Here is a 26,729-nt window from a genome sequence, read left to right on the forward strand (position 1 = left end):
GCTGTTCTTGAAAAACGATTAGTGGAATTGACCATCATTTTATAAAACTCCGTTAGCTGGAAGAGTGAGAATGTTCAGCGACAGGTTTGGATTCCGCTATAAGCAGTTTGTGAGTCAAATGCTCCTAACAACTAGGCCATGTCATGTCAATAAATAGACGGTCTACACAAATTCATAAAACATAACAATACTTCTGAAATAACGTAATCGACAGACACATAAAATAAACTAATAAGAGTAAACAAAAAGTATATCCAATGAAGACACTATAAAAGAATTATCAAGATATACATTAAATAATTCATTAGGTGCCTATACACTTGGTCATCATAATATTACAAGCTAAATTTATAATTGTCGTGTTTGCTCTAGCGAAAAGGTATTGTCTATTCACTCTATTGCAAAGGAAATACTGAACGATGTAGTATACTCTTTCACCTTTTCACTGTATGAACAAGTTTACTACAAAAATAACATTAAAAAAACATAAATAAATACAAAAAGGCTTTGCCTGTGAAATATGATTACCTGTTCCTTGTTCCACTTGTTATGCCTTAAATTACAGCTGAGTACTGAATAACATTAAATTTTAAAACTGGTATCGTGCCTATACCAATTACTCTAAACGGTTCTGCCGAGGAAGCTTGAATGCTCCACCTTTTCCAGTGATACAGTGGTATGCCTGCGAACTAAAAATGTTATAAACCAGGTTTTGATACCTGTGGTGGGCATAGTAGCTTTGCGTTAAAATTAATCAAATAAATAAGCTTTACTACATTGTAATTTCATAACCGCAAATCAATACTTTAGATACCGATTACGCACTAGTGTACAATACTTGAATTATTTTTCTTTCTGTTATAAATCAGGAATGTATTATTTGACAGCTGTGTGAATCATCTGTAAAATATTTTTAAATAATCCAGTGACAACTTGATACATATAATTTAGTGTTGAGTTTAGATTTTTTTATTAAAAATGATCAAGTACTTTGTTGGCTATTGCTTTAAAAATGAAAATATTTGGTCAAATTTTGAATCAGCAACACGAAGATTTAGAAAGAAACGTTAAAGAATTTGAAATAAAAAGAGAAAACATATCCAAAAACGTCTGAAAATATTACATAAACTTTCACGGACGAAAATGAACGAAAATTTAGAAATTCATGTGAATAAACTTAATAATGTACAACATCTGATAAATAATTTTACTTTTCTGGTTCATACTAGTGTAAGAACTTAGCTTACAATGCTACCTTTTGCTGTAATAAAGACCCATTGGTGAGAAATTTATGTGCGTTAGTCTAATGTTTTTGTTCCTATTGTTATACAATAAAATTTATCATATTTTTTATTTATCTGAAAAATATGTATGTGATATAATAATAAAAAATCAAACAAAAAGCATAATGCAAGTTTGAAAAGATTTATTTATCTTAAAAAGTTTATCATTTTTGCCAACAGAGTAACGTCGTACATCCTCAGTTCAAACCAATCACAATTCTTAATGCTGCCACCCAATAGGAAATTTTACAGGAAATTTAAACTACAGTACAGGTTAGTGTGGAAGTAAACGTTGACAAAAGTGATCAGGTAGTTTCTTTCCATATTTTTTTGGGGTGAAAAAGTATTTAATACGTATAATTTTTCATAATGTTAAAACAAACAACATAACTCAAGCACTCCACTCCGTTTATGTGTCCGTAGCTTATAAATGTAAACTGTGTAACTGAAGGCTAGGACAATGTAAGTAGTAACACTAACAATATGAAGTTTTGAGACAACTATTCATGGATTAATATTGAATTTCATTGTATACAACGTTGAACAAAAATAAATCTGTTATTTAACGAATAGATGTTTCAAAATTTCTTATTTTTAGTAAGTTCAATAACTATCCTTCAAAAAACAACATAAGTGTAAGTATGCCATGGAAATTAATTTGGAGGCACTTTGTTTTTATTGCATGCTAATAGTAATACTAGAGCTGCTTACTTAAATTTAATAACTGGATATTTTACTGTTAGCATTTGTAAATCTACTAACGTTAGTACTTGAAAGCTTAATTTTGTTAGAAGTAGTAATTATGATGCAAATGGTATTATTATTGCTATTTGTAAATAGGCTTGAGTAGTCTTGCTCAAAATGAGAAACGTTTTTATCATTATTATTCTACTAGTAGTAACATTGATTATGTGAAATATTATTGTATTGGTAATTTTAAAATGGTGAAAGGGCCACACCCAGTGTGTTGCATTTATAATGGTTTGACAGATTAAATTTGTAGCTGATGGGTGCGAAGTAGCTTAACAGCCACTATTTTGAAGTTTTAACTTTATTATCTGACTGAAAGAATTTTCAGTTGCCTCACTCAATTTAGTATTTGAATGACATGTCTCTTATTAAAGTGATTGTACGTATTAATTAAAATGCTCAATTTAAAATTATTTCATGATATTTATAAATTTTTATTATAATTCTCTGGAATGTTTATGGAAAAATCACACAAGAACTTAGAATTAAAATATTTTGTATACAGACACTGAGTTAGTTACAATGACAAAAATAACAAGCTTGATGATGGAAGATGAAGTAATATCAAATTATTTGTTGTTTAATGCTTTAAATGTAACCAACAACATGAGAGGGCAAGACATTACAACTAAATGGGCTCTAGAACTCATTAAAACCAAGGTCTGAGGCTATATAAAGTTGTTCACATAGTGTTTAATTTTGATTATATATATATATAAGCACAATGATTTTGAACTTTTATGTAGTTGAACTACATAGTCATATCAATAGTACTGTTCATCATAAGTGTTGAAAGAACTGCAAAAGTGGAGAGGCCAGTCGTATAAAGGTTCTAACAATGTCTTATTTGGTTAAATATTGGATCTATAATTCAATAAATTACTTTTCTACAGTAAATCCAGTTGTAGTAGTTAGTGAGAATGGTTAGTGTGTATTAGACTACATCAACATATTGTACAGTAGCTTTTATTATAATGTGGCATTATACTGAGAAGTGCAAAGCGTATAAAAGGAGCTGGATTAAAAACTCCTTTACTCTTTCTGTGATCTCTTTTATATGCATCTCATGTTTTCAATTATCTGTTTTTATAAATAAACCCCTAATTATCAATCACAGATTTAGCTTTGATATTTATCAGTCATTTAAATATAAAATTACCACTACATTCACACCATTTGATTGTTAGTTATATAGTTAAAGAAATACATACCTGTTATGTAATCTCACTTTCAAGGACTTCTTGCAAAAAAATGAGTTGATCTGAGACTAATTCCTTTCAAATCCACTCTACTTTATCTGCATATGTTGGAAACTAAATGTAATAGGAAAAGTATGATGCATACTATACATTCCCCTCTGAAGCAAAACCGTAAAGCATTTTACACAGTTACATGTTCAGTGATTGTTAGTGAATGCAATTTATTCTTGCACTTTCAGTTATTAATAACAACAAATGTCTTATGTATGGTGATATAAAACAGTGGCATAATTTTAGTATCTATACTATGTGTAGTTGTAGAGGAAATCGCATGCTTAACACATCACAAGCTCCAAATGGGCAGTAACAGATTTTCAAAACATAAATACTTATTTACTCACAATAAAGGCTTGAGTCATACTTACAATTTTTGTGTTTGTGTTATTGCTCTGAAACTAAATTTTGCTGCTGGCTAACACCCCATCATTGTTTATTTCCTTGGTTTGCTGAAACAAACTTAACCACTCCACGTATTATGTATGTTTGGAAAGTTCTGTCTATCATCTGTCATTTAGAAATTATTATATGTTTGCGTAAGTTACATGCTCGTAGAAATTTGCTCCAGAACATTGGTGACATCAGAAAGGACACTTAAGAAAACCTGGCCCTTAAGAGTCATTTGCTAAACTTTTGTCAAAGTTGTCAATTGATAAAAGTCAATCTGTAATACCTCAACATTCTCAGTAGCTAGAAAAACTATACAGAAGTTAATGTCACCATTAAACTACTAATTTATTAATTATACTCCTATTAACATTATTAATGCAATTGAAAAAAGCAAAATCCCATACAGTGAACTTTGAGGCAATCCCCTGTTAACATAGGTTCAAATTGACTGGATTCCAATGATAGCCACTGGCATACAGTCTGATTAGCTAGTCTTTCCTTAGTCTGTAGTGATATGATTTTGTTGGCTAAGTGTTTGTGTGGCATCTTATTAAAAACGTTTATTTAGGATTGTTCACAAGTCCATACCCCCTCCTATGTTCATATAAGTAATATCTTCAAAACCATTGGGGTAGCAGAAGTAACTCCATTTCCAAATCACTTACCCACTGAAGCTTTCCTACACTTTGTCTTGGCCTAATACAGAATTTCAGAAAAAAAACAAAGGTTTTTTTCTTTGGTGGGTTATCTTTTTATTTTAATATCCATTTACTGCCAAGGAATTAATATTGACATCTTTAACGTATAAAATTCCCATTTTGACATCTTGTTAACCTTTAACATTAAAGTAACTAAAGCTGGTAAGTTTTAACAGTATCAGTCATTTGTTTCTCATAAGCCCTTAGGAATCTCCAGTTTCTTTCCTAACTGAATCCATAATGTTCCTGCAGTTCTTTGTAAATTGTCCAAACCAGTTACTTGTTTAGACTTGTAAATTTAAAATATTTTTCTCTGATTTTCTCCTTTGTCTCTAGTAAGCCAATTAAGAGTTTGATCTTCCCTGTTATCCATTTTAGGAACATGTCTGTGATGATTAAAATATTTTTATATTTTGCCAAATCTGGCATGCATTACCTTTTACTCATTATCCCAATTCATTAATGGTAAATGTATCATGGTTTTGCACTTAAATTTCTAAAAATTAGGATCCAAACTTTAGTTGTTTTTTTTATTATTATTTCATTATGCAGCAAAGTATCAAACCTAACCATGCAATGATTACTCTTCCCTCAGCGTTACTCTCCTTTACGTTTTGGAACTGTACCATCATTAGTGGCTAACTGCAAATCTCAACTGACATTTCATTATCCATCCAATGTAGAAAAAACATTCTGAATCACTTAAAATAAATTTTCTTGGGTACTGTTTGACAAACTCCAAACAATTCCAATCAGTGTGATTAATATCTTCCATGATTACTGATTCAGTATTTTTTACAATTCTGATCTTATATCCTCATTGCTCTTATCTGTTTCATCCAATGGTACTATGACCCATATAGATTCAACCTCTTAACTGCCTCCTTTTTTTAATCTTCAGTCCAAAGAGGCTGTATTTCATTCCTTATTTAAAGAGTCACCACACCTCATAATTTAAGAAGTATTCCTCTTAAAAAATTTCAGATACTTCCTGTTATCAGTATTGTCCATATATAAGCAAGTTTCAGTAATTCTCATTATATTGTACTCTTTCCTTACAACTAGAACACAGAAGGCTACGTCAAGTTAAAATATGATTATCCACCTTGGTGGAAATTAACTTAATATCTTTTTTTTTCTCATAATACTACTGTGTTTTGAATCAGTCTCTTGAGCCTTCCAGGTAGTGTGTTGTTCCCATTGGGAGTGTAAATAGGATGTTATGTGTGATAAACAGGAATACTAGGTATAAGGTGAATGAGGTCATTGTTCCTGTGTTTAGATCACTGGTTAGGTTTAATTTTTAGAACTTTGTACTTAGTTTTAGACTTCTTACCTTAGGATCATAGAGTTGTTGGAAGAGGTTCAAAGAAAGGTTTATTGGATGATTCATGAGGTTGGGAAGTGTGATATGAGGATAGGTCAGGTTCCTGAAATTTATTTTAAGTACTGTTAGTGGGGATTTGTCTGTGTTAAAAATTATAAAGGGGATTAAGAAGTTGATATATAAATCTTTTTCTGTTTAATGATAATAGTAGAAGAACTAGAGAACAACCCTTGTTTTTCTTCATATTATCTTGTTTCCAATAGTCCTAAAATTGAAGTAATAGTAACTGAACTCATTCTTGGTTCTACTATATTTAAATCTGCCAGTGCTTTTTAAACAGTATTTAACTAAATTAATTTATTTTGCTTTAAATATCTTGCTCTCTTTGCTTTCTATTTTTCCAAGCTCTCTAAGTTTTATTATTTTACACATATTAGAGAAGTGGTATACATTGATTCTATGTAAAACTTGTGACTTTACTTTCTACGTTTAATTCAAGGAAAGATAAAACAACATCAGTGTGTGTTTGTATTTTTATCATAAACATTCTCCAAAATTGGTTAGAAACTGTTTCCAAAATGCCGTACTTTTTGTATTTTGTGTTTTTTATTAGAGAAACTGAAGGGAAGCAAGAATTTTTGTTATAAGAAAGTTTGGATATAAAAGCTAAAAGTCTAATTTCTGTGAATGGTCCACTATGGAGCTGACTAACAGCACTTTACAATTTTTCTGTTATATTTCCTTCATTGTATGTTATTTTTTATTATTCTAATTTGGTGCATTAAAAATTAGGTCAGTTATAATAAATGCATTTTTTTGTTCTCTAGATTTTAAATTATGGAAGGTAAAGAAAATGAAAATGGAAGAAAGCAGGTAACTATAAGTTTTATTTGTAATCCATTCATTACTGGTTTGATCTTTCAAGCTTTTACTTGACCTGTAAAAGTTCAGACAAACTAAAATGGTGTATGAGAACACTGAGATATGCTATGCACTCTTTCAATTATACTTTTCCATTTCATTAATTGTCGTATTTACACAAACACAAATATCTCCTGAATAACTGACTGCACTTTATATTTGAGCACATTAAATTTTGTGAGGTATTTTACTGGAAACTAAAGTTCCAAATCAGTAAAGCAGCTTCAAAAATTTTTGTTATCCAATGCAATGAATGGGAGAGATGACATGATGTTGGAATCAGAGAAGGGTGAAGAATAGGTTCCAGTAAACATGTCCAATGTTAAAATGATTCTAGCAATGATGAAGATGCATAATTAGCTTAGTGTATTACCATATATAATATATAAACTTTTTTATATATACACAAAATTTCAGTGAAAGATTTCCCAAAATGTTTTAACACATTGATAATTGTTTACTGTGTTTAGAAACTTTAGTACATTTTGTATAACAGCTGAGTAGAAAATTCAATTTTTTTTTCAATTTAACCTTTCAAATTTGGACGTGTTTTGTATTTGGGTAAATACGGTAGATGTTTTGAATCCTTCATAGAAATAATGTTGTAGCATAGGCAATAATATCATTAGTGATTCAGTCTATTAGGGCTCTGATTTTTATTCAGTTGACTGTTTTGGGTAACACACCAGTGGCACAGCAGTACGTATGCAGACTCATGCTGCTAGAAACTGGGTTTCGATACCTGTGATGGGCAGAGCACAGATAGTCCATTTTGTAGCTTTGTGCTTGATTCTAAATAAACAAACTTTTTGGGTATCAAGTATGTTTCTCCATCAAAATAAAGTTTCTGTACTGTTGGTGCAAAAAACAAAAAGGAAGAGGTTAAGTCAAAATTGGAGGTTTTATTTCTCAGTAGATTGCCTTAAACTTTATTATGTGAAATAAGGGTCCAGTTGAACACAATCACTGAAAATATGTGACAGTTTAGGTTACTACAGTCTGAGCTACAGAAAGCAGAAAATCATTAAACTATCACTACAGTTAATAACACAGTTTTGCACATTTTGGTTGAATGACACATTATTTAATGTTTTTCTTGTGTTAACCTCACACTAAATGCTACTTTTAAAAACTATTTTCATTGACATTTAGCATCTGTGGTTTTAGAAATTCAAATTAACTCCAAAAAGTATGTGATATATATTTCATGGAAGTCCACTGAGCATGTAGGCTGTACAGTTATATCATTTCCTTTTATTCAAAAAATGTTTTGGCCAATTTAGTGTGATAGGTATTATCCATTAGGTTGAGGATAGGGATAACTGCATAATCATGTGTTAGGTACCTGGGCTCACCTTCTAAAGAAAAAGTTGTCTTCTCTCATGAGTTGACTGACCATCTTTTTTTTTCCCACTAGTTTTAGTTCTGTGTATTTTTATGTTCTTTTCCCTCATATTGATATTTCTGAAAGAAATAATTGCTATGATGGCTAGAGGTCTTACTGCATAGCTAAGTAAGAGAGTTCTTCATAGATGATTCAGTCAAAAGTGTACAACACCTAGATAAGATCATATATATTAGCTACCTGAACGTTTGAAGACAAATACATATCTAAAGTTGCTTTTTTACAAATATAAGGATTTTCTATTTTTTAAAAATTCGTTACTTTTCATGACCATAATTCTTTTAAGAAACTTTCCTTGTATCATGGTACTTTTTCCCTCACTGTTTCAGTTATTGATTAGGCTCATGACACATTGGTCAATTACGGTCAAATCCCTTTTATTTGTAAGTTTTGGTGTGAAATTACTAGACCTTAACTGTTCCATTTTAAATATAACTGAAAATGGAAAAAAAAAAAAAAAAATCAGTGCCTTAACACATAGTGCCATGTCAATTGACAAATAAAATCATTTACTTTCCCCCAAAAAATTCTAAAACAAAAAACCCTGTAATCCTGCTTTCTTAGATCTAATCTGGAATCTGTTTTTCATGAGGAGGTTAGTTACAGGGTAACCAGTAGAGGTGGGAAATTTTGTTAATAATTGTTGGCTGATGGACGAACCCTGATTTAAATTTACTAAAAGTTACTAGCACGGTTTGGAACTTCTCATGGTTCCTTTACAAAGCTACTTTATGTAAATATTGCATGCAAATAAGGTGTACTATATAAGTAATATAAAAGTTTATCTATTTATAACAGTTTATTACAAACAGCACAGTGAAAATAACATTTAATCAAACAAGGTAAGAGGTCCAGTATTTGAACAATATATTATCATAATGAAAGAGCATAAAAATAATCATACTAGAGTGTAATAAGCTAAAACAAATAACTTTTATCAATAATGATCCAGACTAGGTTTAGATTGCAAGCCAATGAAATTTGAGAATGTTGACAAAATTAAAATATTACTGGAGAATTAATTATTTTGTGGTGAAATAAAATTATGTGAATGATGTAGTTTTGAAACTTAATTGTTATGCTTGACTGTGAAATACAACTTGGTTAATTATGTATGATTGATTTCCATTATTTGGTGTTAGTCTAAACTTGGAACTTGCTTGTACCAGTAGGCTTACCAGCTAATCACTTAACGTAAAGAATATACTTGGCAGCAGTTTCTGCTAATTGAATACAGTTTAACTGAGCCCTTAAAAGTTAGTCTACTTCATTGGTAGAAATTACTTCAATAAATAGATTTTTATGACAGTTGTAATTTGGAGGCTGCTTTGTAGTTTGTATAGAAAGAATGGGATATTCATGTATTTTTGCCAACTGAGTATAAAATTAACATCACAAAGTAGAGAAATGTTTTTATGTGGAACAGGTGTTCAAACAGATTCTACTTATGGTGAACTTGATACACTACACATTTTGATTAAACAGTGTTACGTAATCATTTGTAGTACTTGGATCTAACTCTAAAAGATGTGAAGTAATATTAACATTACAAAAATAATGTATTAATCTCCTGAACTTTAACATTTTCACTATCAGAAATATATATATTTTAAGATTATATGGTTTTGGTAAAGATATGGCTAATAGATGAGTCATCTACAAGATGGGTGGCTTTATTATGATGACAAAGTTATTTTGTTTGTTTTTTTCTCTAGCTTATGATAAAACACAATGCAGAAACTATGAAACAAAAAGACATTTTGAGACAAGACTCCCAGGAACCTCTCACAAAAGACAAAAAGCTGACATCCAACAGTAGAGACAATTCTGACAAGGGAAAAGGGAAAGGAATGTAAGTTCTGTTGTTTTCCCACTTGTGTGTGTGTCTGTTGGCATATATTTTCTGTGAAGTGTCAAAATTCATTGCAGTTTGAGAGCATACACAGGTGAGAAATAATCAGTTTTTATTATAACTACTACATAGCACAACTGTTGTTATTAAGTTGTGCAACTGGTTGTATACACATTTCAGTGACATTTAAAGGTAAAGAAAATACAGTATGTTCTCACTTAGCAGTGTGAACAACAGTGATATGTAAAAGGTTCAAACTGATTATAGGATGTAACAAGACCTCAGTGATTGGACCTTTTCATGATATGTAAAACAGCAGGTCAAGCACAAGTCACTTGCAGCAAAGTTACAAGTTTTACAAAGGAACATGGATTTGTCATATTACATGTAGGCAAATGTCTTGTTCATAGGCTAAACATTTCATACTGCAGCCAGAGACGAAACATTTGCAAATTTTGTAATTGATTGGGGCCATGTATATAATTCCTGTTTTGTAGAGGGAAGACACACGTATGTTGGTGGTGGCACTGATCAATTTTTCTGTTTACACATTGCACTTTATGTAGTGAAGTATTCCAATATGAATTATATATGATATAGCAATGGAATCATCAGTATTGCTATAAACAGGTGCAGTTGGTTGAAGCTTTATTCTAAGGGATAACCTCACCATCACTGTGCTCACTTATTCTCTCACTTCAAGCATGCCACATGGACATGGCATTCAGCAGCTGTTAAAAGTAATCATATGTATTAAGTTGGTAACGTTTGGGATATTATCCACCTATTAGTGGTTACCTTTCCTTAATTATAGTGATTGTCTTTATGTTGAAGATATCTATTTGAATTCATGTGAAATGTGACTTTTTGTTCATGTAATTTATCCAATAGTTTGCCTTTGTGTAGTATTTCCTGAAGGAAATTGTTTCCAAAGAAAAGGTTGGTATTGGAAAACACTTTATTTAGCCTGAAGAGAAACCTGTACTTAGCTATTGCCACAAAACTTAAATGTTCTTGGTACTTCTGAAAGTCCAGCCACCATCAAAAGTTTTAGTCTTAATATCAGAAACAGTTCCTGCACTTAATCTCCAAATCACTTGTTGAGAAAGTATGAAGAACTCAGTCCCACTTTCATAAATTTCATCAGATCAATCTTTCAGAGAGTCAGTAAGTGTATATTTATTCATGGTTTGGACACAAAAGTGGCTGTAGTCACTGACACTTATCAAATTACTTGAGAATTCATAGTGTATTTCAAAATAAAAGTTGTGTGCCATTTCTAAATGCCCAAGAGAAGTAAGAGCAGAAACATGTTGATATGTAAAGAGCATAACTTTGGAGTTGGACCTAGAAAATTAGATTATGTATATATGTCGTATACAACTTGGAACATTTTCTTATGACATATACATACATTCTGTCCAATAAAGATTATATGCGTTTATTGATTGCAAAGTTTGTAGCACCGAGTCACTAATTTGTGGTGGTCTCCAGTAGTAAGGATTTGCAAATCCATTATCATGACTGTTCATCTAATACTTGTTTTGTACGAAAATTAACACAAGGATACTATTGTCACTATTTATAAACAAGTTGTTCTTTGTCACACTTAGTGAATAGAAAAACCCTTAATTATCTTGAACAATGTGATTTAACTCACTGGTGAAATTGAATACCCAGTAGGTCTTTATTACTTTTTTCCAGTATGAAATGTCTGAAATGTATAAAGTCTTGTATTTTTTGTTTAAAAGAATAAAAAATATGAAACTTGTTTTTCATAAGGAATGTGTGCTTTTCTGATTCCTCTACCTTATTTTACACTTGTTTTTAATAAGTAATTTACAAATCCATTTTGGACTTTAGTGCAATAGGAAAGAAACATGAGTGTCATTGTTTCATGGTTTTAAAGATTTTTTTTAGATCTTAAACTAATAGACATGGAATTGTGGATATAAAATGTACAAGTACTTAGGATTGAAGTATTCCTTTTTCTGAAATCTACAATTCTAATACAGAATTCTTAAATGTATTTTACCCTGTTTTAAACAACTTGTATAAGTATAATTTTATAAAAATTTTCATTTTGCTTGTATGTTGCTCTCTTTTCCATGCCTGTACAGCTTTCAAATGTGATGAGGTTCTGGGGCGAATCCTGTCTAACTTGTGAAATACTTTCAGATATGTTCCACAATAACTCAGCTTGCTTTATGTTAAAACTGTAAGCTGGTTTAGGCAGATTTTGTGAAACCATGATGTAGGCTTATGATATGTCTGCAACATTCAGCATCACGGAATCTTTGTGCACATATGGTGGATGTATTGACTTGTAGTCTAATTATATTACGAAATGTGCTTTTTTATTTCTCAAAATATTTTACAGTTTTCATGTACTGTAGAAAACCTTTTTATTGCAGTTCCTCTTTAGGTATGATTCTGTGGTTAACTTAAGATTGTTATAAATAATTGATGGAAGGTACTTGTATTCGTTCTTGAATTTGCAAACCTAATGTTAAGACAATGTCAGAATGTTATTCTTTAGTTTTGTGTGTATGTAATCACAATAAATGATTGTATTTAAGATAATGAGGTCTCCAACATTTTAAACAGTGTCTACAAACTTCATTACAGTCTGCATAGTTTTAAAAATACTGCTTCTATCAATTTATTGGCACCCACCATCTTGCTTCTATTGTCTAATTAATGATGAGACATTATAGGAAATACAGACATCCTCAAAATTTGAAACATGGTTACTTTCATATACTAGGAAGAAGTGGAAACTGGAAGATTTTGACATTGGAAGACCTCTTGGTCGAGGGAAGTTTGGCAATGTATACCTAGCAAGAGAGAAATCTAGTAAATTTATTGTAGCTCTGAAGGTGAGTGAAAGGTTTCTTACTATGTCTAGTTTACAATTTTTACAATATTTATTTAATAAAAATAAATGCTCAGTAATAGCTTTGTAGATAAAGAAAATAAACCTCTATTATTTATTATGACTTGCTTTACTTAAGGATTTATTTATTGTGTATAAACATTCAAAAGATAAAGATCGTGTGTGCTACTATATTTTGTCCTTAAGACTAAATCATGATAATTGGCAGTTTTGTGTTAAAGTTAAGAAAGAAATGTAACTACTGTATCACTTTTTAGAAGTAATATTGAAAAATTAGTATAAATGTATTAAAAATTGAAAATAATGTTTAAACAACTTAGGTTACTACAACACCTATTTAACTAGATACAAGTTAAGAAAATTTACATATAAGCTGATACCTATTGTGGATTGGAAGTATTTTGATAAACCATTATGAGGTGTTTAAGAATGTAGAACAGTAGAAAGCTTAAGATTTTTATATTTCCAAAATTAGCAAAAATTCACACTTTTATCATTTTCATCAATATGTAAATCATGGAAAATGTGTATCAATTTTATTTATGTTGAGATTGGAAAATAACTAAAATATAAAATGTCTTCAGGTTTAAGAATTTGATTTTTCAGGTTTTGTTTAAATCTCAACTGGAAAATTATGGTGTTGAGCATCAGTTGCGGAGGGAAGTTGAAATTCAAGCACATTTAAGGTAAATATTAAAACATATACTTATTGCATGTGGTTGATCCCAAGTATGAACAAAATGTTATAACTTTAGTATGAGTTAGTTCAGTGATTTATATTGATTATTTTCTAACATGTCTAATCTTGTTGTTTATTTATCAAAGCAGAAACATGCTTGTATTATATTCATTCTGTATTTAATATATGTATATTTAGCCAAGCTTTATCTGTGTTATGTCTCATTTTAAAAGTGAATTATTTTAATGAAGTGTATGGAATAAAATCTTAAATTATTGTGCGAGAATGGAGGGAAAAAGAAAATACATCTGTAAAAAGAATCACTGAACAAACACCGTATTATAGTCCATATTTGGTGATGCTAACATCTTGCTTGTAAAAGTGCAGATGTGTAGATTGAGGTTTGTAGAAATTAATGTTGCTTAATTAATTGTAATATTTGTTATGCTAATAGTTCTGTATGTAACCTTACTTAACCCCAGGATATTTCAAAATTAAATATTGCCAGTTAATTCATCAAGAAATGTGAAAAGCCAATGTTATTGGCCTTTAGTGGGTTGTGCTGTCTGATAAGTACGCTCTTAAAGGCTTTATAATTTAAAGTATTTCCAACCTCCTTTGTAAGTTGTTCCTCTTTTCCTCACAAGAATAATAATTTCATCTTTACTTTCTGGATGTGAATGTACCATCACTTTTATTAAACAGGCAGTTATGAAAGTGGTCAGTTCCAACCAAGAGTTATGGGTGCCTATGATTCCTAAGCATATGGAGGATTGGCAACAACTAGATCTTCCTCTTTGAAACTAATAATAATAAAAAGATCAACATGCTGAAGTGGAAGGAAACTGTTGAACATAACTTACAAGCATTAGTAGTAATATCTGTGAACCTACAAACATAATGAAATTCAATAAAAACAATTTTAAAGTGTTAAATAAGGAAGAAGGGCCAGAGAGAAATATTGTTAATATATAGTTTGAAGTTTAGATTTATAAATGTATTTAATCATGTGGTTTTTAAGTAATGGGCGTGTGTGGCTAGGTCTTCTAAAATTTAGCACTTATGATAATGACAATGTGTTTCCCAGTTTCATGGTATTATATCTATAGTAAATTATGGAGTTCAACTTACTGTTATATTTTGAGATTGGAGAAAGTCTTATTCTAACTTTTTATTGTATATCATTAAATGTTGGTTTTTCTTTTACCAACTGGTCCTTTGTAGACTCACAATGCTATAAAAATTGGGTTTCGATACCCCTGGTGGACCAGAAATAGTCTTTAGTACAGTTTTGGCTTCACAATAACCAAATCCAGACTTTTGACTATGTACTTAAATGCATAAATATGTTAAATAATCCTGGAAATACCTTTAAACTTGCCCCCCCACTATTACAGCAGTAAGTCTATGGATTTACAATGCTAAAATTAGGGGCTTGATTCCCCTCAGTGGGCTTAGGAGATAGTCTGGTGTGGCTTTACTGTAAGAAAAACACACACACAAACCTTTAAACTTAGTATACAACTTCTTGTGAAGTTGATAAAGAAATCTTTGTAAGATTAGAGAGTATTAATGAAGATAATATTTAGTAAATTATTATGACTTATTCATGATGTATAAAATTCATATTTAAAACTAGATATACTTGCACAGCACCCCTGAAAATGTTCTGTTTCAAGAGTAAATAAAGCCAAAATAAAGAGTAATAAATAATTTTATTTCATGCTTTTAAAGATCACATGTGATACTTTGTTTTAGCCTGCACAGTGCATAATTCTTCTCATGATTCATGGTAAAAGCACATTTTACTGATATGGGGACAGTACAAATTATGTTAAGCATCTCTTATATATGATGTTATTTTAGTGTCTGCTGAGTGACAGATACAACACTATTGCATAATAGTGCAAAAGGTTAAAACAAGTGACCCTGAGACATCCTTTGGCCCCTTTCAGGGAAATAATCATATCTTAAAATGAATGTGCCCTATGTGAACAAATTTTCATTGGAGGTACATTTGGAATTACAAGTTTTATTTGGGAATATCTGGGTATTTCAAAACCAAGGTGTACTGCTCAGCCAAATACTTCTATTTCTCTCCCCTTTAACAAACCCAAACTGGTACTTTGAGTGTAATCCTGTCAGTGTACAGGATTTTGATTACAGTTAGCATTATCCACAATGTAAGGCTCACAATTGTATTATTTATGGGTAGGCTTGTACTCTGGTTGAGATTGATGGAAAGCATATTGGATGCCTTCTGTGACAGGTTTTGAAATACGGAATAACATTTGCCATCATGTGTTTCTAACATTATATCATGGGCCTGTAATTATCAATTTCTGACAGCTCTTGATTATATCTTGTTCCAACTGTACAGATGGTTCTTGAAATATGCATGCTTTAACAGAAAGCAAAAAAATATTCTCACTAAACCTATGCACTGTTTAATAGTTTGTCTCACATGAGTTTTGATAAGTGCAATAAAACAAGTCCTGTGAAAACATGAGAGGGATTGAATTAAGGTGTTTTCACTTTAACCTTAGTTTCTCATTAGCTTGTAATACATATTGCAATCTCGTGAAACATGAAAGTTTATTCTACTAATTTGTTTGTAAAATGGTATTTTGTGTTAGAAATTACTTTGATATCATGTGGTAACTATCATTTAACCAAAGTTAACAAGTAATAATGAAAGTTAGAATTTATACTGACAGGTTTGAACTTGTAAGAGTGTCTTGCTTTTGACACTAAAACATCAACATATTCAAGAAACTTGTATCTTGTACACATGAAGAATGGTATAAGTGATAAACTGATTGTTTATTTTACTGAGTTGATTAATCATGTTTATTCTGTTTTAGGCACCCCAACATCCTCAGGCTTTATGGTTATTTCTATGATGACACTAGGGTCTACCTTATCCTAGAGTTTGCTCCAAGAGGAGAATTATACAAGGAGCTAAAGAAGGAGGGAAAGTTTGATGAAAGGCGAGCAGCAGTAGTAAGTATGGCCGTTGCCCTTCAACTATTGTGAAACAATTTACAGAATTACATATAAATGCTATAAATTAGGGAATAGGGCACTTTCAATGTGGAATGTTGTCTTCACACACTTATATTTGATAATGGTCGTTGATATAAAAAAAAATTTGGTAGAAATTGGCTATATAGACTTCTGTTTTGTACCAATTCTGAAATGGTTTTTTACATGACTTTTGGAGATTTTTCTTTGTAGCTCTATACAGAATTACTATTGCCTTTGCAGGGCAGAAAACCACTACCAACTTTACATCTGAGATTGATTTCTCTACAAGAAACTTTGCATTTTTTTTCTGTCAGCTGAACAGTTTCAGCTCAGTCATAATACTTGGGGAAATCACCTAATATGGCTACAGATTTCTGTTGCGACCTGTTTGATTTTGGAGGTAGTTGGGTATTTTATGAAATTCTGGTCCAAGAAGTTTGCATACCATTTGCCTCATCTAATGTTTTACATGCATTTTTAGTATAAATTGAAAAGGTAACTGTTATAAAAGTCCCTTGATTTTTGGGAATATTAAGTTATGTGACTTGTATTAACCATGTTTGGCAGTACATATATTCATTTTAAGGTTACACTTAACCCTTAAAACGGGGCAAATTTACGTGTTGAGGAAACACTGGTAAACTTCTTGTAACCTTCAATTTGAGCACAAAACAAAGTATGATGATGCAGTCTCTAACAGTCATACTTGTTATATGCATAATTAATACAGCAGGGTTAAAGAAAAACTGTTTTAACACCATAAGTTAGGGATGATAAAATTTACATGAAAAAATTTGACTATGTTTTGTTATAACATTTAAGACAGACCAGAGTTATGGGCACATGATAATAATTGTAAAACTTTTTTAAAGTTATGGTTGGCTATATAGTTAGCATTTCCTTTTTGTGATATTTTCTTTTCCCTCTAAAGTTGTGTACCTTTTACTGGAGGAACGAAAATGAAACTCTCCTGTTAAAGCAAGATGTTTATGCTTGTATCTTATCAAAATTATGCTAATATATTAATAAATCATCAAAACAAGCTATAAACATAATGAAAACATACTACATGTTTCAACAAAATATAGTATGCTTATAAATTGTTAGTTTACCAACTTATTACTGTAGAAATGCCAAGGGTTACAAAAGAAATTTGTGTGTGCAGGAGAATACAGGAGCAAAAAAAAGAAAAGCTGGTAATGGGAGCTGTTCATTATCTGTATTACTCCTAGTTGGTTCACATGTGGGGAGATTATTTACAAAATTCAGAACTATGTGAACAGAGTACACTGAGGTTATCCAAACTCAGTAATAAAAGTAAAATGTTTTCAAGATTTTTACAATCCAGGAAAAACTTCTGAGAATGTAATTACTCCGAGAGAGAGCTACAAAATAAGTCTTTTATATAAGTCTAGTAACCTGAGTCATGTATCAATCCAGAAACCATCTGCACAATGGGAAGCAAGATGGTAACTGAGCTTGATATAATGTTAGACAAACTGTGATAGTTTTAATTCCCAATGGCTATGGATAGCAAAGGATTCTTTAAATAATTGGAAAATCAGATTTTTAGGACAATAATTAATTATTTTTGTACATAGTGCTAGTGTTTAAAGTTAATTTTCTTCAAGCCATGAGTATATTGTCAATTTTTAGTATTCAGTACTGTGTGAATTAAATTTATTTTCACTGTCTTTATTTCCAGTACATTTCTCAGCTAAGTAATGCATTGAAGTACTGCCATTCAGTAAAGGTGATTCACCGAGACATCAAGCCAGAGAACCTGCTTTTAGCAGCTAATGGCGATCTTAAGATTGCCGACTTTGGTTGGTCAGTTCACGCTCCTTCTTCAAGGTAATTTCATGGTTTGCTAAGAATGACTGGATATCATGTGTTATCACATAAGACTAATTCTGTAACTACTACACCTAAACCTTGGCATAATGCAGTCATCTGGGTCCAATAAAACTACCACATAATGTGAAGATAAATGAAAATCCCCTCCTGCTCCCCCTTTCCATCCTACCCCCATGTTGTGCAGCAAGGCTGTGCCAACACATGGGAATAAGATGCTCAAAAGGTGAATAAATCATTTATATGTATACTGGTATGATGTGTTAATTATCAAATTCAGGAAACATGAAATGACACACGTTAATGATACAACCATAGTTTAGTGGAACTTTCTTATTAAGCATGAGAGCATTGCTACTTGGAAAATAAATTCTTTTGCTTTCATCTTTCATTTATCCTCTTCCTTAATTTCAATAAATATCTTCAGTTTTAAACTTTTAACCCAATCCACATCTTGGCTTTCTGGTCACTTTAATCTGACTTTCAGTGGTCTTTAGCAGTGACTCTGGTGGTTCTTCTTGGACATCTTTGTCATTGATTTCTGATGAGCTAATTTTACACTGGCTTTCAATTTGCCACTTTGTTATTTAAAAGTAATCAAATGATTGCAGAAACATGTCTCTTATATTGTTTTTTAGCAATCTTTTGTTGTATGACTGAAGCAAGAAACTGCCACCATTTATGCTCTGTTTGTTTAAAAGGAGGGTCAAAACACTAAACAAGCAATATCCAAATCTGCATTATATCAAAGTGTGTTATGTCAAGTTTTAGATGTATTTGCCTGCTTTGTGAAGTTGAGTACATTGTTTGGAACCAGTGAGAACTAATTTTACGAGGTCTGTTCAAAAAATACGCGGACTGACGTCATAAAACAAAATGTACTTTATTTAGAAGTTACAGGTCTGGGACCCCTTCAAAGTACTCTCCTCCCCAACGCACACACTTATCCCAATGGTGTTTCCACTTGTTGAAACAGTCCTGATACGCTTCTTTTGTAATGTCCTCCAGCTCCTTCGTCGCATTTGCCTTAATCTGGGGAATCGTCTCAAATCTTCTTCCTTTCAAGGGTCTTTTGAGTTTGGGAAACAAGAAAAAATCGCAAGGAGCAAGGTCAGGTGAGTAGGGGGGGGAGAACAGTGATCAAGTGTTTGGCCAAAAACGCACGAGTTCTGAGGCACAAATTTCGCAGCAACGCTGTGCATTTTCAATTTTTCGGTCAAAATCTCGTAACAAGATCCAACTGATATCCCACACTCTTCAGCAAGCTCCCTGACAGTCAGACATCGAGTTGCCTGCACCAGGGTGTTGATTTTGTCGACGTGTGGGTCGTCAGTTGACATGGAAGGACATCCAGGACGCTCATCATCTTCAATGGACTGTCAACCATCCATAAAACGTTCATGCCACTTGAAACATGCCGTACGCTTCATAGCAACATCACCGTAAGCCGTGTTAAGCATAGCAAAAGTTTCAGTCGCAGATTTTCCAAGTTTAACACACAATTTCACAGCAAGTCGTTGCTCCTTCAGGTCATTCATTCTGAAATCCACCAAACGAAAAAATCGCACTTAAAACCGCGTAGCTAATACACAAATGAAGATATCTGCAATTGGGAAATGGTGTCATAATCAGCTGATCTGTGCGAACCTAGCGACACCAAGCGGATTCCCCTGGAACCAACTGGAGCCGTGCAATTCAAACAGTCCGCGTATTTTTTTAACAGACCTTGTATGTCAAATGCAGTAAACCTCTAGATCTACAAAATCCCCTTTCCTTCATATAGAAATTATCTTTGAAGTTATTTTCATATAGTGTATTGTATATTTTTTGAGTTAAGGTATTCTAAGTATTTGAAATACTTAGAACATGGTGAAAAGTTCTGATGTGTTTCCACTAGAGTTGGGTATAATTAGTTTAACTTGCTAATTGATTAATCATCAGGCTCATTAATGAATTGTTGTGATGAGGAGACTACAAAACCAATTAATTACTCTCACATGGGATGAGTAAATAAAAACTTACGATGATAAAAAATTAATTTTGGTATCCACAATGAACAGAGTACAGAGGGCCCATTATATGTAGCTTTGATCCTAACAGCAATATTTCAAGTTTTGTGAATTAATTAAATTACAACCAGTTATTTTATTACTAGATAATTCAGATAATCATAAGCATTTGCTGATTTTTTTTATTAATGGGTTAAACCAATGCTCATTTTATCATGTGGCTCTTATTTTACACAAGAGTAAGGAATTTGTGAACCAATTTTGGCAAATGTTTCTTTCACTAATAGATTATAAGGAGGTAATATTATAATTAACATCTAAGTTTTTAAAGAATATTTCTCTTTGGTATGTTCAAGTACTCTTGTGGTTAACAGTTGAAAAATGGTTAATGTTTGAAAGCAAATACTTGTGAAAAGTTATGAATAACACTGATTCTCTGAAGTTTTAACTTGCTTCACAATTTCAATAATCAGCATGTTAAATATGAACAGGTTTTTGTTTTTTCTGTGTACATGCATGTAGACTGCTCAAGAAACTTTTTCTTTTACCTTGTTTTTAATATTTCCACCATAGTATATAACTATATTTTCCTAGGGATCATATGGGCATACTTTAATAAGGGTTTTTTTCTCACTGATGAAACATGTTCTTTAGAATTTTTCCTTAAACTGTATGGTAAATCAGTCAAATACAGATTTTTTTTTATATTTTCTATATATAAAATTTCCCAATTTTCCCACAGGAATGCATAACACCTGGTTACAAAAGATAACAATGTGAATGGTTTGGTTTTGTACTCAAAAAATTTCAGTTGGACAGTGAGAGAAAGAGTATTTAAATATTAAATTTTATAAGTTATTGCTTTGATTGTTGTATTTCATATGTAAATATTAAGAAATTTAGTTTATCATTTTGCTCATTGGAAGTCAAATATAATCACAAAAAAATTATATTACAGCATTTTAAACTCTGCAGTCAGAGGATTTCAGTCTTCATCTGATTTACCCATTAATTATTCTTACATTTAAGTACTCTTCTCACTCCTAGTTTTGTAAGACATTTTTAAATTACCCTTTGTTTAATTTGAAACATCTTCAGATTAGGTTGGTTACTTTGTTAATCCGAAACTGTTGGACATATCAAAGTTATAAAGCTTTGTTATAAAAGCCTAAAAAAAAAAAAAAAAAGTTTAAAATATGATTAATAGCAATCTTTAACTTTCTTCCTACAAAACTACTGAATTTTTGTTGATGAAAATAATTATTACTTATAACATTTTCAAAACTTCTTATGAAGTTAACTGAGTTTGTGCCCTAGTGACTCATCAATACCTGTGTGAGCTTTTCCACTAGTAATAAAGGTTCAGTATCCCTGGTAAACACAGCACTAGATAGCCTATTGTATATAAATATTTTAAAAAGCAACTATTTTCAGCCACAAGCCATGTGTAATTAACTACATTTTTCAACATTGGAAAGAAAATTATTTTTCAAAATGTCTAATATTCAAATTCACATATCCTCATAAGATCATTATGTTGTTTTCATGGTTTATCTTGTGACATTAGTTTTAATAGAATTATCAGTAGTTGCAGAAAATTACATGAATATGACTAACCTGAGATGATCAAGCACATAGACACTAAAAACACCATAACAAGAGACAATTAAAACATGACAGCACATTCCACTTCATGAAACTAATTATAAACTCCTTGTTTCTAATATGCAGTTGGCCAGACAGACTTTCTATTCAACTATATTAGGGAAATAGTTATTGTAATTTATTTAGATGCCCTACACCCTATTCACTTTTTAACATTCTTTAATAATTTGTTCATTCATCAACATACACCATACATTAAATATGTCAATTATAGATTTCCAGTGTATAAGTTTTCATTTTTCCATTTCACACTGGTAAGGTAGCATTGTTAATCTTCTAAACTTTAAATTTTTAGTGAAATAAAATTACTTATTTTCTACGTTAAATAAGGTATTCGTACTTTCAAATTTTAATGCTGTATTATTTTGTTATTGTTTATTTTAAATAACTTGGTACATTTACATCTAATATATAAAAAATTGGAGTGTGTACAAAATACTGCTTTGAGAGTACTGCTTCATGATCAGAGAATTGCAGGTTTTAGACATCAGTGCCTGTTTCAATATTCATCAAAACACCCATTAAGGAAAGTAAAAGGTGTGGTGTTACAAACATAACACATAAACAATGTAGGAAAAATAAAGTTACACAAAAGATTGCAACTATAAAAATTATATATTAATTACAATGTAAAAAAAAAAAGTAAATTTACCATTTCTTTGACATGCGTATAAACTCCCCATAGATGAAAAACCTTGTATCCCAAGGTAATCCCTCTAACCAGTGAGCCATGCTAGTCCAAGGCTAAACAAACTTGAACTTAGATAGTTGGAAACCCAAATTTCAATTTGTTGATCACTTTTGCAACAGTTGATTTCATCCCAGTTTTGATTTACCTTAAGTAATCAAATTAATCACCCAACTCTTCAGTCTGAATACATTGCAACTTATTATACCCAATCTGTGGCACAAACAATCCTAATATTTTTTTGGGTAAAGATAAATTTTTCTTTTGATTCAATGCTTTCTAACTCATGTAAAGTTGTTATGAATTAACACAAAATAAAGATGGAATGTTATTTCTAAGTGTTTTTGCTCTGTCATCATTTTGATTAGATATTTGAAATTCAAATACACATACCATCTGACAAACCAAGTACCATAAATAAGATTATTATGGCTGGTTCACAGAAAATTTGTTATATATTAGACTCTGGCATTTTTAGGCTTTACACTTAAAAAAAGCACAAGTTGCCACTCATTTTTCAATCTGTAATACAGAAAAATAATCATAGCTTAAACGTCCTTGCTGTCTTAGAATATCTTCTTTCATTGAGTTCAAGGAAATCTGTTTGAAAGTAACACAAACTGAGCAAATGCATATTTCATGAAGTTAAAAGAAACGTGTACTTCAATGTATTTTAAATGTCTTACTGTGATGTAAGTCATTAACATATTCAGCTTTCTTTGACATTCAGTGCTCTTTCTGTTGTCTGTGAAAGCCAGTTTAATGTTTCTCCTTTTAATTAATAACTTATAGTTATGGGATTTATTACTTATGGGCTGGGCCCGGTATGGCCAAGCACGTTAAGGCATGCGACTCGTAATCTGAGGGTCGCGGTCCCACATCGGACCAAATATGCTCACCATCCCAGCCGTGGGGGCATTATATGTGATGGTCAATCCCACTATTCGTTGGTAAAAGAGTTGACAGTGGGGTGGTGGTGATGACTAGCTGCCTTCCCTCTAGTCTTACACTGTTAAATTAGGGACAGCTAGCACAGATAGCCCTCGAGTAGCTTTGTGCGAAATTCCAAAAAACAAACAAAAAAAATAAACAAACTTATGGGCTGTGATTAACTAATTAAAATTGTCCTTTATTCTAACAGTTAATTGCAATTATGATGAAATTAATACTTATGAAAAAAATCCTGTAACTGATATTTTGGTTTCAGATTACTATTTTTCATTGTTCCATCTTTTGCCACTACATCAGCTTCACCTGTCTTTATTTTGACAAAGCTAGCCACCTCCCACTAATTTTGGACAGCTAGCTATAGAGAAGACAATTGGCTGGGTGTCAGTGCCAACTTCATTGTATCTCAGAATGGCTGGTATGGACATTAACACTTTTATTGATAAGGAGAAAACAACATTTCAAATTCTTTCTTAACCTGAAGATGACCTAGGAAGGTTGCACATTTTCTGCAAGTATACATCATTATGAACTAATTTTTGAATTGACTGAAATGCTATTTTTGTTTCCCTTAGACGTGCTACACTGTGTGGAACTTTGGACTATCTACCTCCCGAGATGATTGAAAACAAGACTTATGATGAAAAAGTTGACCTATGGAGTTTGGGAGTACTATGTTATGAATTTCTAGTTGGGAAACCTCCTTTTGAATCAGATAAAGTGCAGGACACCTATAGACGAATAGCACGAGTGGATTACACCTTCCCATTGCATGTTTCAGAGGGAGCTAGAGATTTGATTGCTAGGGTATATGTCCATTTGCTTTCACTTCAAATTTTGTTGGTTTTTGTGTATTTGCAAGTCTAATAATCTGATGCATTATATTAGTCATACTCTTTAAAAAAGAAAAGTTCACACACAATATTTTCCCAATTGTGAAAGGCTGCCAGTATAGCAGATGTTGTATTTCACTTATTTTTAAATAATTATGCTACTCATGAATCAATTTCAAAAGGACAAACCACTAACGTTCTTTTATGGCTTATGATGTGTGTCTTACACACTTGCCATCCCTTTATTTCAGTTGTTTTGCTCTTTACTGTTACTGAATATATTGACTACACACTATTACCAAACTGGTTTCATTTGATGTTAGTCTTTCATGAATGTCTGGTAGTTTATATATATATAATAACTTGTGTCAGTTAAGATAGACCTTTTGTTGTTGTAGTTAAATTAATGAATACTGATTTTTTCAGCTATTGAAGTACAACCCAGCTGACAGACTTCCAATAGATGGCATTCTGCAGCACCCCTGGATCACAAGCAATACCATAAAAAACCCAATTCAAAAACAGTCCTAGTGATATTTAGAAGTTTGGGTTGTAAACAGGTCTGAAAGTTTAGATGTTAATGAGAATGTTAGATTCATTTCTGCACGTGTATGGGTGCATATGTATTTATGTAGAACTTAAAAATACTGATAAAGATTGATAGATATAAATATATATATATATATATATACACGTTGATTCCTTCCAACAAATTGTAAATAAATGAAAGGAACTGTCTTTATGGTAGGAAGAATCAGTGGACTTTTACAAGTTGAAAGAGGAAATGCCACAAGTCTGTAGGGATTTCAGTTTTAATGAATAAAGATTTTTTATTGATATCCTACCACAAACTGACTGCCGTTGTAAACATTGCTTGGAAATAATAATCAGATGGGGGGAATGTTGAAACTAAACCTAGGATTATGTATTAGCAACATGTAGAAGAAATACGTTACTTTACAATATTTGTACATAGGTTACTGAAAGTTAATTTGTGTGTAATTCCTTGTATTTTGTGGTTTTTATTAAGATGTAAGTGAAACCTTGTTACCTCTGTCACAAAAAGTGATGGAGATTTTTTTCACCCATGTATTTGGCTGCAACATTTTTCCAGTGGTGGAATGTCTTGGAATAAAAGTTGGTATACATTTTAATTAGAACCAAACTTTGATTTATTAGTTTTTGGAGGGTTGGGGTTAAGGTTACAAAAATAAAAAAACCCTCTATTAACATTAGGACTGATTATGTATGTGTTTTGTGCTCTCTAACTCAGTATCAGATTATAGGATTTTCATGCAACTTGGTGGATAGATGTAGAATATTATTCTTCATTGTGCACTGATAATGATGGACATACTTTTGAGAACAAATATTGATCAATGCTGTAGCATGGAGCCATTTGCTGGACAGTGTGCCCCTCTACTTAATCCTTGCAGGTTTTCCACACTGGTCTTTAAATACAAGAAATGCTAATATAGTATAATTCTAGTTGCATCATGAAGGAACAAGCTGCATACTTACCCTTATAATTATTTTTAAAAAAAAAAAAAAAATGTTCAAATGTCATTTTACATACTGTTTATTATTATGTAAACATTTCAATCCTTTCCATGATTGATCTGAATTTTATATGCATATTAATATGTATTACAAATAGTGCTGTTTAATACAACAAAAGCCTGGTTGTGTGTATGTGGGTTGAATTTAATGTGAATTATGTTAGTGGGTTTTTCTCCCAGATCCATTGTTTATTATATTGTCATTAATTGTATGTATCATATAAATCCAAATGTGTAACATTTATGAATAATTTGGAGATATAAAGACAGATAAAAGATTTTTGTTAATATAAAATATTGGTTATCAAACAGTGAAATAACTTTTTAGCTCAGTTTAAAATTAATGTAGTTTTCTATGATTGTAAACAGCATATGAGACCCTGTAACACTTGGCCCCAATTAAAGTGCCTGGTTACAGTAAATTCAATACTATTGCTTGAAACAAAGCTTCTCTAGTAAATTAACCAAGCACTACCTTTTATTTCACTCTAAATACAATGAATTTATAGTTATTCTATAAATCATTGTTCATACTCAGTTAAAACAACCTAATGGTGAACAGAGTTCATAACCAACATCGAAGTAACCTCAAAACTTCAGCAGTTATTGTTAAACTGTTTTATCATGTTTGAGTAGTGTTAACATTCTAAATAAGGTTCTATGGGTGAGTTTGGGAGTTTTATATGGCC

The 26,729-nt window shown here is 31.5% G+C and overlaps 1 protein-coding gene across 3 annotated transcripts; it reads left to right on the top strand.

Moving 5' to 3' along the window:
• On the top strand, positions 1-26,466 carry LOC143250769 (aurora kinase C-like). 3 transcript variants are annotated; one of them, XM_076501735.1, is made up of 10 exons: positions 1-109; positions 1,464-1,556; positions 6,532-6,577; positions 9,746-9,882; positions 12,650-12,761; positions 13,385-13,464; positions 16,322-16,460; positions 18,190-18,338; positions 24,224-24,455; positions 24,908-26,466. In XM_076501735.1, exons 3-10 carry the CDS (start codon positions 6,542-6,544, stop codon positions 25,010-25,012), a joined length of 990 nt encoding a protein of 329 aa, XP_076357850.1. In that variant the 5' UTR covers positions 1-109; positions 1,464-1,556; positions 6,532-6,541; the 3' UTR covers positions 25,013-26,466. The 3 variants fall into 3 exon arrangements, with proteins under 3 accessions (XP_076357850.1, XP_076357849.1, XP_076357851.1); XM_076501734.1 differs by lacking the exon at positions 1-109 and having other exon boundaries at positions 1,484-1,592; XM_076501736.1 differs by lacking the exons at positions 1-109; positions 1,464-1,556 and adding an exon at positions 1,611-1,745.
• The last annotated feature ends 263 nt before the right edge of the window (positions 26,467-26,729 follow it).

This window comes from Tachypleus tridentatus, chromosome 5, assembly GCF_004210375.1.
Source record: "Tachypleus tridentatus isolate NWPU-2018 chromosome 5, ASM421037v1, whole genome shotgun sequence".
Classification (NCBI taxonomy): Eukaryota; Metazoa; Arthropoda; class Merostomata; order Xiphosura; family Limulidae; genus Tachypleus; species Tachypleus tridentatus.